Here is a 17,177-nt window from a genome sequence, read left to right on the forward strand (position 1 = left end):
TGCTTGAATGCTACTCCAGGGAGGATGGAAATTCAATCAAGAAATAGAGAGTATGTTTTGTTTTGTTCCTCTGAATTTGATATTCAGGTGTGCTGTGACCCTATAACCAACACTTAAGCCTGGGAAAGGTGCAATCCCTTTGCCGATGCCAAGTCATGCATGGGAATTACATGACTTCTAGAATCTGCTAAGTACTTGTTCATTTTTACAGTATTCCCTGTGACAGTGTTTACTGTGCTAGAACATGGTTGATAAAAAAAGTCTTTTTTATTTCTTTGCTGGATAAGTAATTCTTACTTTGGTAACATTTTTCTTTGAACACAAATGCAGTTTTGTAGAAAATGCTTAGAAGTATAGGTTAAGTTGCTTAAAAATTGATTTATCAACCCATTCCAAATTCATTCAGTATAGTTCTAAAAAATTAAAAGCTAAAAACCAATACATGTAGTATTAATGCCAAAGGCATTGAGAAGGACATAGGAAACTTTTAAAATTCTGAATTATGAGGTCCAAATGATGAAATTAACAAAAAGAGTTGGGAAATAGCTATGTTCCAACTATTTCTGTTTCCAAATATTTACAAGGTACTTCTGATCTCTTGACCACACACTACTTTAGCATCCCAGATTTTATCATCGTTGCAGTCTGTGAACACCTAATACCCTTCAGCCACTAGAACACCAATTGCTGTACTTAGACATAAGATACCAAGAAACTCAGGCTCTTGTAGAAAACACAAGTTTAATTCAAAGAAAAAAAATCAAACAAAACATGACTTCTAGTTTTCATTAAAATCTATGCAATTACAATGGTCTTACAATATATTTCTGGAGATTCTTTAAGTAGGTTAGCATCGTCTGTAAAAGTTTGGCTCTCTTGGACATCATAAAGTGCCTGATATGCTTGCTATGCCAATAGAAATTTATATGTACGTATAGACAAATAAAAGTGTACCTGTCTGTGATGAAAGATATAAAATTGTGTGTCCTGGCATTGGCCTTGTGTTAAGTTCTTTATGTCTCTATTTATACATGCCATTTCCTAAGCTTCACAGCTCCTGCATTTATAGCTAAGCGGTATATGGTTGGTCAGATACATTCAGAAATTGTGTCTTCTTTAATGAGAGCCTCAAAGTCTTGGCAAAATGCCTCAGATTTTACCTTTTTGTATTTTCAAAGAATTTTCATTAAGTGGTATGATGACTTCCACATTCCTGTTTTCTCAGTGTGCTTTTGGCCTAAGTGTAAGTAGTTACTGAACTACTTTTCCACAGAAAGTAAGTCCCCTCCTCCTGCATCAGTAATCTCAGTGTGTGGATACTTCACAGTCTGGTCTCCTGCTTGTTCTCACTGCAGATCTCAGTATGCTGTTAATGGCCATCTACCACCAATTACTTCTTTTCTGGCCATTTGAGAAATCCTAAACTTAAAACCACCTTTTACAGTATCAGTAAAGGCATTTCCCTAAAGAACAAGGGGTATCTACATATTGAATCCCACCAGACGGTACAGGCTTAATGTTGTAATTACAGGCTCAAAATCAATAGCCAGTGATCATCTTCATAAACATGTTGGTCTCTTGTGGGCCTAAACAAGACTACTGAAAACCATTGTCTGGAGTGTGTGTGTAGTATGTCATTAGCCTTCTTGGTTCCCTTGGAAGTTTTTGGGTTTTTTTTTTTCAATAAAAATGAGAGAGAGGGAGAGGGGAAAAAAAAAAACCCAGAAAGTGAATAAGGTATCACCCCAATAGAGAAATTCTGTTCCACTAAAGGAACAGCAGAACTGCTCTCTGAATGCAGAAACATCAGATGCCAAGACTTTCTGTTAAAATTCCCATCCTTTGGGACCTGGGTTCACAGGGGGCACAGCAGGTCATGGTGGCAGCAGTGACCATATGGGAATTTCCATGTAACCATAAGCATTTTAAATAATGCCCTGTCGGCCTGAGTCAGTGGTGGAAATGCATGCTTTCTTTACACTAATGCTTCAATCTCTTTTACTTACAGAACTTAAACTAGCAAGTACATGTTGGGAAATTTCAGGTGATCTCTACCAGAAGCCTCCTCTGAGAAGCAGCTTGCTTTTTCATAGATATCAGTGGAGTCAAATTCTTAATCAAAGACCTCCAGGCAGACAAGCGAATCTATTTTCCTTCTACTTAAATGTATGGGGCACAGAATTATTGAAAGCAAAGACTGAAGTAGTATGAATAGATTGCAGAAAATGGAAGTCTGCAGCAGCTCAACTTGTCTGCCATTTCATTAATTTCTGGTGGCAGAGACCTCTCTTTTTGCTTGCTGTGCAATAGAAGACCAAATAAAGGTCATACCTGTGGCTCTTTTAGGACAGCAAGTCAGGACATTAAGGACCGGAGAGTTGGGAAGAGGAATTCACCTTGTTTTTTGTAGCTTAGTGTAAGCCAACCGTTCTTTCATATTACCATTAGAATGACTGATGGGTGAGGAATTAAAAAGATCATCCACTAGGCTACTGAGGTCACAATAACATTTTCTAACACTGAGGCATACCAAATAATTGAATTATGCCTATTTTGCAGGTCAACTAGTGAAAACAGTTTCACTTGCTTGATTGGGGATGTAAGGTTAGCCTTCCATGCCTTGCAGGATTACACTATTCCCCTCTGCTGTGCTTTGGAGGTGTCACTCATTTTGAGTGCTCTGCGTAGTATGTGTTATTCAACTGTTGAACACCAGAGTAAGGGAGAAAGAAGTCATCATCTGCATTACTTCATAGTTTTTGTGACAAATGTTTAAATGGTTCTTTCAGAGATGTGCTAACAAAGTATCTCATACTCAGTTTTTATTTTCTTACTACACTTGAACAAGTCAGCACTCACCTAAATGATTCAAAAACGGTTTCTCCCATTTACTTAAGCTCTTCTCTGCTTACAAAATTTGTTGTGCTCTTTTACACACTCTAACACCATCATCTAGGTAGAGTTCTATATTCACCCTCTAGAGCTTTACACTGGTTTTAAATTGAGAATTACATTTTGCTATCTTCAGAGGAGTAACTTTTGTTTCATATTAGCAGAAATTAAATCAGCATGTATGAATGTATTTATCAGAAGACAACTGTTTAATCCATAACTACAGAAATCTTCCACCTGTGCCACCATTTCTATACTTTCCTACAAGAGATGCAAACAATTTATAGACTGTATTAAATAACACTGAAAATCAATTAAGCTGTTTTTACAAATACTAGCCATGACATCATTTGAACACTTCTGACATCTGGTGAAGAATGAGGAAAACCGATTTCTTCTTAGCACCGCAACAGCCTGTTGTAATTCAAGAGGAATAGCTCCACCAGCTAAATTATAGTGATGTTATTGATTTGTGTGTTAAAATATTATTATGCAAGGGAAGTAGCCGATTATGTTTATATGTGGCCTTTTGCCTCTCAATTACACTTGGGTTGCTTAACTTCAGTGAAGTCAGAACAGTGAAGTTCTAAAGTACTTGAAGAAAAACCGTCATCACAGATTTTACACTGCAGTCAATTTCTTGAGCTAAAAGAAATCGGGTCTTATGAGTAACTCAGAAGGATCTCCTAAGACATGCTGAGAAAAGTAGCAATCAAGATATTGATACAAAATATTGTTCTGCCTTTCCAAAAATCAGCATTTAGAATAAATATTCTACAGCATGTGATAAAAAAATTGATTAATCTCTAGTATACAATAATCACACTAGGGTTTACAGTTGACTGACAGTTGTTAAGACTCCAGATACTTCATCTTGAGATAAATGGAATTTTATTTTTAGGGAGAGAGTGATTCCTCTTCATAATAAATGTATAAAAGTGCAATCTTAAATGTTTACTGCATGCATCTTTTTTTGTAGCATCATATAAAGTAACCTTATGTAATAACTGATCTCTGCAAGAATACATTCGAACTTATTGTCGAATTAATGCATCTCATCAGTTGAGTGCCAGTCTGATCATAGCATTAACCACCTCATACAGGACTGTAGGAAAAAAAGCAAATTTTCAGTAACACCTTGGCAAACACAGTTCTCTACTGACAATGTGAAACGACATGTTAAAATGGGTATTTTGGCCCACTATATCCTTGAGTTGACTGTATTACAGCTACAGCATTAGTGTTTTGTTTTCTGAAATGCCTGTCCACAAGGCTAATTGGATCTGCCCGACTACTGGAACTCTCTGAAGCTATTCTTTTTCACAGTTTGTCTTTAATTTAGCCAGTATAATAAATTCTGTAACCATTACCAGAACTGAATCTGGTATGTCAAGCAACGTTCTCTTTATGGCAAACAGGATAAAGGAAAGATACAGGAGAATAATCAGAACAAGATGGCAGGGGGAATATGAAATAAGGAAAAAGCGTGGTCTTCTTCAGCTGTACTACCCCTCATCAATTGTTCAATTTTAGCAGACCAATTTACATTTAATTCACATGGATCAGAAAGTATTCCAGAGTGTACATACATAAAGCAGTACTGCGGAAATATTTTCTTCAGATGTCAGGAAGCAATTAATCACTATGATAGACAAGTGTGAATGGAGAAGGAAGGAGTGCCTTGGACAAGGACATAGTAAATCTTGAATGTCATGTACAGTGACAAGGCATTTTAAATACCTTAAGGTGGAAACCATTTCTTTTTCTTTAAACTATATTACTGGAAATGAACATGAATTATGGCAATTTTTTCCCCCTACTTTTTCCATGAGACAAATCAAAGCCCAATTCTTATATTTTTCCATCCCTAATACCAAGTTTGACTTGTTGGCTTCAGTATGACTACAATTAGGTTTAGTCCATATGTACACAAACTTGTTACTCTTCAAGGGGAGCAGAAAAGTGTTTTTCTTGTCCCATCTATTTTTTTTTTTCCAGGATAAAAATGCAGTAAAGACCTTTCAAAGTGAAAAGAGCAATTGTTCCAAGCCAGAATGGTTAGTAGCCCATGAAGTGCATAAAATGAAGGTTTTTAGGTACTACACACTGTTCAGGACTAGGTTTTAAAAGGAGGGGAATGTTACTCCTTTTTCCCCTAAGACTGCTGGCCACACAATTCTACCTACCTCTTCCATTTAGTCAGCTTAGCACTTGTCTGAACCGTTGATCAGCCAAATTGGCTGAAACCCCTGAAAACTAGACTACAAAATCAGCCAAGGAAGAAGAGCAAAAATGAGTGGGATTTTTCACCCAGATTATTGGCTGGCCAAGTGGCACGGCTGACATAAGGGAGAAGGAAAACCCCACGCATCAGAGAGCCGGGAACTGAGGAGGTCTTGGACGGTGGTTTCTTTTGGTAGCAATGAGCTGTGAGAGGGCATCAGCTGTCTTGATAACAGATACTGATACCAGATGTGTTCCTGAGGAGCTCACAACTGTGTATTTTGTCATGGTCTATGAATACTCTGGAACTCCTAGCTGTTTGGGACAGTATCCTACAAAGCTGTTGGCAATCAGGTGATATGATCATAGTATGTGATGTAAGGTTTTATCACAACTATGCACAATTTATCACACAGGTACAGTTTCTACATCTATTTCACGTATCTAAATATCATCACTTACACTGTACTTTTGTTGACATTAACTTCACTGACACAAAGCTAAAATAAATCCTTCCCCATTGATCCCTCTCCCTTACATTCTGCAACAGGAAAGAAAAATGAGGAACCATTTGCTCAAATCCGTGCTTGGGTAAACTGTTTGGACTCCAAGAATCACTTAAGCTGTTGTAATTACAAAATAGAGAACAAACTCATTTTTGCAACTGGCCTGAAGTTCTATTTCTTCAGTAATGAAGATTTGAGATCCACTGAGTGTTGATCAGATATGAGCCAGACTCCTGAAAAGCAACACGAAAGCATCTTTCCGTTCTTCCTATCACCACATAGGCGAACAAAAAGTTCAGTCTGCTCTTGCGGTACTAGTGCCATCAGCCAAAATGCTTACGAAATTCACCTCACCATCTACAAATTCTGAAACTCTGCTAACAAGATATAGGCTATTATTTCTTTCCCCCCATGCTTCTGAGTTTCCATTGTACACAAACAAAAAAAACCCATTTAATAATACTGTCAAATGACTGCCTGCACTGTAACAAACCTTAAATGTTTTGAACATTCTGGCTGTAATAGTCTAGAAATTTTAATATATAGCCATTAAGGACAGAGCATATAATTAAAAAGTAATAATGGAATAATACACCTATCCTGCATTTATCATAATAAGAATAATTTTGGGAGAACACTAAGCCCAAATAATATTTCAGAAAGGCTAAATTTCAAGGAATGAAGATACTATAGTACGAAGTTTTGGCCAAAAATATTGTATTTTTAACCAGCAACATTTTTTGAGAGGCAGTAACTGTACAATATTAGTTTTCCAAAAAAACTATTTCTGTCCCTCAAACAACACACAATACATGCATTTAAATGACACTTTAAGAACAGCAAATATGATCTTTATTTTTAAATACTGCAAGTTTAAAAATGTATCTGACCACTCCCCCCCCCCCCCGGGCAAAAAAAAAAAAAAGTCAAATAAGGATTTCCTGCAGCATGGTAAATGAGGAATCCAGCAACAGACTTCAGCTTAGACTGTATTTTGAGGGAAAAAACGCAAACCAACAGATCTACAGTAAGATTGATCTGGCTTTGTATTTTTCACTCCATTGTCAAAATCTCCCTCTATTCAAAGGAACAGAGAACTCCTTTGTGAAAGGAATTCAACACTGCGAATTCCTACTGTGAAAAAGCTTGAGTGAAACTTACAGTAAAATCTGTTTTACTAGCTAAATATTGACCCTCAATGTATTGTCAACTAAGTAGAAATGTTTCTGGTTTGATTGATAAAACTTAAAATGTTATGGGTAACAAAAAGCCAAAAAAGAGGAAATACCAGTAGCTCCTCTTCTCAGACTAGATGTATGGTTTTGCAAGGTATCTACTAAACTAAGAAACTGGACAGGGACAGATGGCTTTAGTTGATGCATACTAAATTTTAGAATTTATGGTTTATGTCAAAAGAGGGACCGTATTTACAAAAGTGCGAATTTCTAAAATACCGTAATTAATTACCTACTCCAGGACATTTTAATTTCCTAACTTAGGACGGTCTCTCCAAAACATATTTACTTTACTGGTCTCTTAGCTAGAGGTAGGTCATCTGTAGGCCTTGTTAATATGTTGTGCATATTAAAATGAGTTCACTAATGTAATAGTCTGCAGGATAACCATGCACAGAGCTCCAAGAACAGCAGCACATATAATAAATTAATTGGGTAAATTTTATTTTCTCGTGTGGGTTAACATGTCTTTGTTTTCTCCTAATACTTCATTCTTTTGTGAAGAATGTGTAACAAGGGAAGGGTCATGAGGTTGAGCAATCTGAAAGTCTTCTGCACCTTACAAACGAAGGCTGGGAGTCTAGCAGTGTCTTTGTATGCAGCCCTTTTCCCCCCATTGAGTTTTTGCAAATCATACAGTCAGTTCTGACTGATATCCAGCATAAAAAGACTCTTCTCCACTTTCAAACTTAAAAAAGTGATTCACAACCATGTGGCAGTATGATTAAAAATTACAGTCCATACACCTTGACAATCAAAAGAGTCTGAATTATAAAAAGTAAACTGCCCTTATAGCTGCATCATCCTAGATACGTAAGGACAGTGCCAGTTAATCTGTGAAAAAGGCAAGTTTAAGATTTCTGTAAAACATGTATTACAGCTTTCTTGTGCTAGTGAACATCTAGAATACACAGGTTCCCAAGACGTTTTCCTTCCCTCCTCCCCCATTTATGACATTCAAAGAAATCACATAATTTTGGCAAAGTTAAAAGGGTTTCTGTCTTGATGTTTTTGCCTTCAGCTTCATGTTAGAGGCACAAACTTCTGGACCCAAGCACTATAAGGCATAGTAGAAACCACCAATTAAAACAACAGCAACAGCAACACCACAATGGAATATACTGCAAGTGGGAACAGCTGTGTCATTTAAAAAGGAAATGTTTTTGTAAACTGTCACACTGCAATGCTGTGTTAGGTGATTCATGTAAAGCTTGCCTTGGCATGCTGAATATATATTTTTTTCTCAGAACATGCTCAATTGATCTAAACATTGCCACAGGTTCAACTTACCTAAATTATACCAGAATTAGCCCAGTGGCACATACACTTGAAAACTTTTGCAATCACAATATACTATAAAGCATGAGTAAACTTCTGTTTTGTTTTTATACAAAACTCAGAACCACATTTCCTTCTCCCCACCCAATATCCCATAATGAAAAATAATAATAATAAAAAAAAAACCCAAAGAAACCCAAACCTTTGTTAGACACCAGTGTCTCTCTCTTTTTTTTTTTTTTTTTCTTTTTTTTTTCTTTTTTGGCTACAGTTCCATTCATAGCACTGAATCCAGCCTGGGCCATGTATTCCCAAGTTAAAAGAAGGATATATGAAGAGTGGAACTGTGAAAACAGAAGCTCTGCTGCATTTATAGCAAGATCAGGACCAACTTTGTAATGCTGTAAGAGCCACTGCTCTGATCCCCTATTCAGAATGTCAGTGTCACTTTTTATAACATATATATACCTGCTTTAGCTGTATTAAATAAAATGCTTTAACTCTTTAAAATCATTAACAATAGTGACTTTTTGGTTGTTGTTGTTATATCTCAGGTTTCTGCAGTTTCTGAAAGACTGACTGATTGATCTGATGTTCTGTATTTTTCGTGGTATTTTTAGGGCAACAGCATATACCCATTCGTACTTATGTACAATGGTTTGAAATATCTCTAAATTTACTTTTCTAATAAAGGTATTAGAAAAGTAAAAGTAATCTAATGTGAATCTGCCAAATATAACTTAAATTTGTATTTAAAAGCTTATGTTCCAATCCTAGATATAACAGCATAAATTCTTCTAAGACTGGTTTCTACACCTGTATAAAGCCCTGACAAGATTTAAGCATTGTTTTGAATGGTCTCTGTCTGGGTGTCTCCAATTTACTTCTACTCAGGAATGTGCAAATGATTTTATACAGCACGATGCTAGTACCGCTCTGTACTATAGTAATTGTTTTTGTTTTGTAAATAAAAAAACAACAACAAATCCCTAGTCAGAAATAAACTGACGAAATTTACATTCTTCTCTCTTAAAAAAGTAAATAAAATAACATTATTTAAAATGTGAATTAGCTATAAGACATACAATACAATTACATAGATACATATCAATACAGCACATTCAATTTGCCAAAAATTAATGATTACAAAGCCAATATGGATGCTGCCATATATATATATATAGATGTATGTACAATGATTATAGCATTCATAATTGCACTATACCTACAACCAGTTTTAAATTACAAGGTGTTTTAAGAGGGAGCAAAAAATAGCAACTGTTCTTATTATTGTTGTTTTGGAGTTGGGAGGGTTAAGGATGAAAAACGTCTCATTAGTTTTTATTGTTAACTTTGGTAATCAACTAATAAACCATTATTTTTTACCACCTCCCATCCGCTGCTATGAGGCAGCAATTTCTGACTTAAGTGCACTCTAGTGCTACTTCGCATTGCATAAAATCAATCCAATTACATGTCTGAACTCTTGAGTTGTCTGTAGCTTGCTAGCAATCATGCACCTGGTCAAAAAACACCTTTCAACCTAAGCTGCAGAATAAAGGCTCATCAATGTGTGCTGCATTTATGTTGTTAAAAAATTGCACATTTGGATTTCAAGAATGACTTTCTCACTATTTCATTTACATGAATCAATCTTCTAAAGAACACTGAAAGAGGCTATTTTGCATGAAAGCCTATCAAATGTCGGTGAATCAGTTAACAAGCAACCTTATAAAGAAAGGTTCCTGAACGTGATCTCTCATCAAGTTTCATGTTATACAACTAAAGGTGCCTTAATATTATTACAGAAAACAATGTCATGCCATATGTGACATAAGGAGAGATTTAAACTGTCTTTAAATTAGTAGACCACATGTGTGTGCATGGTGCACCTCGTAGCATATTCACTTACACTGTTGGTTTTGGCATTAGAAAATGGAACACTTTCTAAAAAAGGGAACACATAAGCTGAAACTGTTTGTTCATCATTTGGCAGTTGACTCAGTTAGGTCAGTTCCCAACCCATCAGTTTGGCATTTCAATCACTATCTTATGTTTCAAGAGCATTGGTTTTTATAAAAAGCCAAATTTGGCAACATTTATTTTATACAATAAAAATAATTTTTCTAGTGTGGAAAAAGAACATTTAAAAAAGCTCTAACTTAAGAAAAAGCCCCACACAACTGAAAAAAAACCCAACACTATTTCAGGCTGTAGCCACTGGGGAAGATGTAGTGTCTATGACATTTCTATTTGGCATTTGTGAATAAAAGAAGAGAGAAAAAAAAATGGCACATGGCAATTAAAAAGAGATTCTAACATATTCCATGTACATCCTAGGCCGTGTCCTGGTTATTTCATTACTGTCTTCTGTGCACCTTTCTGAACTGTGAAAATAACGGTTATATTTAATATCCTTAGACAACTGTAATTCTATTTTGCAATCCCAATATTCTAGTCCCAAAAGTGAAGACAGAATGAAGACACCCATATCAAGAATTTAAAAATCACAGTATCAATACTTTTGATCCTTCAGAGTAAGTACATACTGTAAAATCAGAATGACTGATGACTTAAGTTCTGATGATAGTATTTTCCTGACCAAACCACTCAACAGATAATATTTTACCCAGGAATGTAACTGGGAAAAAAAAAGGCCATTGTACCTTGTAAAAGATACAGGAGGAGGGGAAGGATGGAGAGAGAAAAGGTCAGGGTAAGAGGAAACCAGCTTGATTTTGCTTCAACAGCAAAACACTGCTATCTTTTGTAAATGTAAGACTGAGAATTTAAAACACATTGAGTCACAAGGTTTTGCCTAAAAAATGAGGAAATGTGCTGTGAATGTACTTCAGCATCTTTTGATTTTCCTCCATATAGTTTAAATAAAATCATAATATTAACTACAAACTCTGTGGACATTCACAGAGTCCAGGCCGGCAATAAATTAGTATTATGCAAATTGTTTTCACAGATAATACAGTCCCTCTTGTATATCTTTAATCACACAAAGATGGTTTTGGAGGGCCTCCTAGGCACAGTTAGACCAGGTTGTACTCCTTCAGGTTTAACTGTAGGATTGTGTCCTTGACAGCAGCAAAGACAAAGCGGATATTCTCTGTGTCTGTAGCACATGTGAAGTGGGAGTAGATAATTTTGTCACTGTCTGGATTCAGGTCTACAAACATCTTCAGGATGAACTCTCGTGCTGCTTGTGCATCCCGCTGTGGTCCTGAGAAGAGAAAGTTAGTTTTCTTAAAGGCAATCCAATATTCAAATGTCTTTAACAGAAAACAAGAGAGGGTCAGTCTGTGGTCCTCACATAAAAGACAGGGAACTTCTTACTTATCAACAGTACCATATACTGGCTACTTTCTTCCTGGTACGAGCTATGAAAAATAAAGGTGGAAGGAAATTTAAGAAGTTCATCAAGTCAGAGATATCATGTCAAAACTGCTCTTTTCCTGCTGACTATCCTCTTTTTTTCAGTAAGATGATGTTTAAAACAGGTGATTTGTAACTGCATGGAATGAAAAATGAAAAATTAGCTATACTAATAAATCTTTAAAAATGTTAATAGAATTGGTGAATGTTCAGTCTACACCTACTATATTTAAATTACATTTAAGTTCTTTTAGCACTGCAACATTTAGTAGTTTTATGAGGCTTTTAATAGGTAACATAATGAAGTTATATGCTGAACTGGTCTGATACTGTCACCAATAAAACTTAGTTTACTTTAGTGATAATAAATACACATGTTCTCCAGCTGAAGCTGTTCGATTACAAAAGGCCCAAGTTCTAACAAATCACTTATTATCTCAGCTATGTACGATCATGATCCTATTGGATCTAAATTAAGGTTGTAATTCTCAGAAGGATGCAGAGTCTATGTAGCCAAACCACATGTTCAGCTTTACAGAAGACAGAAGGTAAAGTAATGACTTCCAGCCTGGAACAGCAAGGATTCATTCATTTTCACAGCCGAAAGCGCGGTGCAGAAGCAAGAACATTAGCCACAAGCTGTTGAATTTTGTACCATTACTCCAGTGCCATTTCCAAAGGCCGTTATTCCCTTGCTCTCCTGTTTCTGGAATGTGGGTTTCTACAGAACACATATTTTCTGTGCTGCCTACTCCTCCTGTTCTCTTCATTAGTCTTGGTCTTGTTACATGGCAATATAAATACCAGCTCTAAGCTGTTACATGTAGCTCTGTCCTCTGGTAGTTATGAAATCTGTACTTTGGGTGTTAGCCCATGCCCACGTATTTTTCAACAATTGGAAAATAAACCTTATATTTAATACCTCAAGCTTACAATTGCTAACATTTCTAACTTGGATAACTCCATAAAATTTAGGTAGGGAATACATGTGAGAGAAATCACATACTTTCTGGTGTGCTGCAAATCAATGTGGAGGGGGAATAGATTCTGCAAGGTATGCATGTATGCACATGAACATATATGTACGTACAAACACATATACAGGTTACACATTTCCTGAGATTTAGGGATGTAAACAGTTCATAAGCTCTCTGATGCAGGACAGAGGACTGTTCAACAGCTTCTAAAACACAACAGGGTCTAGCCTTTGGCTTGGTCACCCAGACTCTATAGGAACACCAGCAACAGTAAGTCTCACACTACCATGAATAAATTTGCAGTATTTGTTAAGAAAACTCTTAGACTTTCAAAGTCAATGATTGCTTCAAAATAAACCACTTACTGCTTTAAACAACTTCCTAGAATTTTGTTAAACAACGTTATAGTAGGTAGACAAAGTGCTCTATTCAAAGAGCACTGCACTATTCAAAGCCTGTATCCAAATCCACTTAGCTAATCACACCTCTACTGACTATCACATAATTTAAAGTTTCATTTGACTGAAGTTCAAGAATGGAAAATTGAGGTTAGAAAGAATGTTTATGACCTCAAGAATTTAGAAGAAAACTGAATGAGTCAATGTTAAATTTAGACTGCAGAGTCGTTGTGATCTAAATAATATGGAGACTTGGAAAAGAACTGCCATATAAATCAGTCGGTTTCTTGTTCACTGCTCCCTAATCAGCCATTTTTGAAGAATGTATCTACATGATGCATTTAAGATCTATATACTACATCAGTATTTTTCTCTTCTTTTCTTCCCAACTATGGCCCATTTTTGGTTTTGTCCTTCCTCCTTCTCCCAGCTCTTCATTCCGGTCTGCGAGTGAGTCTTCTAGCACTAGCCATGCAAGGATATCTTCACACGATACTCTGACCCCTGAGCATGTCTCAGTCCCCCTTCCAATGCTGCAACAATACACTGTGCAGAATAACTGCTTAGCTTAATTAAATCAGTCCAATTTGCCATCCTGGCTAGCAGGTCTCACCCCTATGCTACTTTCTCCCTTTTGCAGAAGAATGGATGGGAGAACTGATCCAGCTGAAAAATACCTAATTCTGTTCCCTTCCTCAAATCTTACCACCTCCCACATCCCCATGTCCCACATTGGGTGAAAGAAGAGACCACATGGTGACCTCTGCAAGCCACAGACACACCCTGCCACCAGAAGAAATCAAATCAAGCCATAACCTTGTCTGTGGAGTTAAGTACAGCAAGATCTGCAGAATTAAGAAATAAAAACTCTTGAAGACTTCCAGGTCTTGGCTCCAACAGCCCTACCAGTTCATTAGACTTTTTTGCCTCACCAATGGCAAAGGACAGAAGAAACAGGAGAAACTCATGGTTAAGTTTTGTCTGTTTTTTCTGGACAAGCATTTAACACAGGCTTTATTGTCACTTGAGTGGTGAGAACAGAGCAGACTGTATAGTCTTCTCACCTTCAGGATGTCACCTAGGGAAATGTCATACAAAGTAAATGCGAAAGAATGAGCATATTTCTATTCAACTGCCAGTTCTCTTCTGCATAGCACTATGAAACTAAACTTACACTGACTCATAAACAATATGGTCTGATGCTGCCAGCTGTTCACTGTTTCCTTCCCCTTAAACAGGAAACAAAATGTAAATTTTTCCTATTATTACTCTCCATATTTGAACATGAGAGATTGAATCTTTTATTCAGCTTTCAAATTTGCTATTTGCTCCCTGGTGGGACAAAACTGATTTTTTTAAAAATAGGAACATTTAGTTCTTTAGACCTCTTATTATATGAGCTTGATTTTTCTCTATTGCCAAGGCCTCCACTCAGTTACCTCAATATAGTTAGCTTTTTACCTCAGGAGAACTTTCTGAAAGTACAGTTTTAGTAGAAACAGCTGTACAATCCACACAATCTTTTTATGGACAGGACATTAAGCTTCACATAAATAATGTAAAATTAAAACAAACGAAAAAAGAGGTAAAATAAAAGGGTGGAAGGAGTGGTACTAGCTTCTCTGAGTGCCACAGACAGATTATTCAACCTTACACAAAACCAAACCTCAAAAAAAAGGAGTATGGAAGACAATGTGTAAAAGTAAGGAATGCATTTTTATTTCTTTTTAGCTTTCATACTTCAGTTTAAATCCTCACCCCAACTTACGAAAAAAGACAGAATGTGGTTCACTGCTAATATGACAATACTCTTCTAAAAGTCAACAATTTGCCATGAAAGGTTCTGTCACCCTAACCACAATTACAGTATAAAATGAAATCCTAGCAGTTTAAAAAAATCCTACAAGAGTTCATATTTTAAAAATGTGAACGATTAAAAATTGCGAAGCACTTTTTTTTAAGAGTAAAATATATCACAGGATCTATCTGTCTAGCATTTGGACAAGGCTATTATAATTTGTCATTACTGCAGCGTAAATAGAGCATGAGCGCTAATGTCATTATACTTACCGTCATACTCTGGAAAATAATCAACTAGATGGGAGTACATAATTTTCTCCTCTAAGAGATCTTTTTTATTTAAGAACAGAATGACTGAAGAGTTCTGGAACCATGGATATGTGATAATTGTCCTAAAGAGTGCTTTGCTTTCTTCCATTCGATTCTGGAGTAAAAAAAGAGAGCAGAATTTTGGTGGTGATGAAAATATTTTAATTTTTTTTTCTAATTAAATTCATGCAATTTCACTTTATTTGGTAAATGGACCCATTTCACCTTTTTCACCTTCCTATGAGTATGTAAGGTTCAAGTAATTAAATTACAATCAATAATTTCACATTTTTCTCCTTCCTATGAGTATGTAAGGTTCAAGTAATTAAACTACAATCAATAAGTAAGCAGTTAATTAAATATGCAGGCACTTTGCTTTTGCAAATTCAACTGGTCAAGTGCATTTAAAACACAGGTCATGAACATGAAATCTGAAACAGGTACATTTGTAAGGTCTGAGTATGCACAGTTATGACCAGCCAACAAACTGCTGGGTATTGAAATGCATGTGATTCAGGGTAGGGGTTAAGTATACTACAACAAGCCATAATAACCAGTCCACGATTTAAGAACATTATTTATTTTATAGCCCTTTCCCAGACTTTAAATGGAGAGTTAGGTAATTCTTAGAAAGAGATCAGCTTTAAGATTGTTACAAGTAAATTTGGAACCTGAGAACATTTTGTCAACACCAAAGGCTTATGACATAAATTAGTAAAAATCCGTAAATCGCTGAATGTTCCTAATATCATTGGGTTAGCTTTTAATTGCTTAACTGCTGCTGAAAACCACTTTTCATTGTAGTTGAAATATAAGTGAAGCCTACAGTTCTATTTGTAACACTTTTCTGTCACTGTAAAATTGTTATGATTTCATACAGTTCTGAAGAACTGACATAATGTGATTAACAGAACAGTTGTGAATTACAAAGATATCAATTAACTTACTCTTTCTATAACTATTAAATTAATTTATTGTAATTGTTATTGTTGTTGTTATTATTATTGTTATTATTATTAAAGCTGCAGCCCCTTAAAAAAAATGTTTCACCTCCAAATGGGGCTCCAGACAACAACGGCAAGGAAGTGATTCCTGCACATTCTGCTGCTGCTGAGCCATACAACAATCTGTCAGCTCAGACATTTTGCAGTAAGTGTATCTTTACTTGCATTACCTTGCATTTTAAAGAAACCAACATAAGCACAAAGAATAGGAACTTTGAAAACAAACAACAAACAAAAACTCCATATTGTAGAAGTTGGTGATTTGGTCTGTTATGTCACCACAGAATCTTCAAGTAATTTATAAAATTCACGCTGGAGTGGTGGGTGAAACTAAATAGCTGAATTTAGAAACTGATAAACTAATGCAGAGGAGTCAAACCTTTGCTTTCTTGCAGTCAGTTCTTATGACTCACATTGATTTCAATGGTGCTAGGATTTCATTCAGAAAGGAGAAAAATTGAAATGTCAACAGAGCTGAGCATAAAACCTAAGGCCTTAGGCTAATTGTTAATCAGACCATGTTTTCTTCTCAACATTCTATACAGACCTCTTCTCTAAACAAGGCCTTACAGAAAACTACACAGGATAGTTTTCACCTTGACTGTTGATGAAAAAGAGAAGGCGATGTAAACTTAGAAACTACTGTTTAAATTGTAAATATTTACCTAAACTCATTAAAACTCAGTATCGTCTAACATGACACTCAGAAGATGAAACAGTGTCATGACTCAATTAGCAGTGTTCTTTCATAGTGAATTGATAAGCCTTTGGAAACTTCTCAGTACAAAAAACGCACCGAAAACACAAAGAAATTACTTATCTAGAGTAAGCGTTCCTGCTTTTCACCAAAACCCTTCAAGAGGGCCACAATAGTTTAATCTATAATGCTGATTTTTTCCATACACATAACACAGAATTTCAAAGACAAAATAAATAAATTGTTTGGAAAAATTATGACCCTTCCTCCAGGAAAGCAGTGCTGTACAGACAAATATGCCTTGACAAAAGATGTATGTAATAAGATAGCAGTGCTAGAACTTTAAAAGGACAGATCAGTCAATTCGAGGAATTCAATGAAGATTTTGTATTATTCGTCTTTTTAACAAGTGTCTTGCAAAGCCTTGCAAAGATATTAATTAAGATTTCAGTTCACTGAAGGACATATGTAATA

The 17,177-nt window shown here is 35.9% G+C and overlaps 1 protein-coding gene across 2 annotated transcripts in view; it reads right to left on the minus strand.

Annotated features, from left to right (window-relative positions):
• Window positions 1-722: 722 nt before the first annotated feature.
• The window catches only part of LOC104047646 (guanine nucleotide-binding protein G(q) subunit alpha), a 137,369-nt gene continuing 120,914 nt past the window's right edge, over window positions 723-17,177 (minus strand). For both annotated transcript variants that reach the window (XM_064439328.1, XM_064439329.1), the window contains exons 6-7: window positions 14,964-15,117; window positions 723-11,366 (exon numbers count right to left, since the gene is read on the minus strand). In XM_064439328.1, the coding sequence (XP_064295398.1) occupies window positions 11,176-11,366; window positions 14,964-15,117 (345 nt within the window). In that variant the 3' untranslated portion in view covers window positions 723-11,175. The remainder of the gene's footprint in view (window positions 11,367-14,963; window positions 15,118-17,177) is intronic.

Source organism: Phalacrocorax carbo, chromosome Z, assembly GCF_963921805.1.
Source record: "Phalacrocorax carbo chromosome Z, bPhaCar2.1, whole genome shotgun sequence".
Lineage (NCBI taxonomy): Eukaryota > Metazoa > Chordata > Aves > Suliformes > Phalacrocoracidae > Phalacrocorax > Phalacrocorax carbo.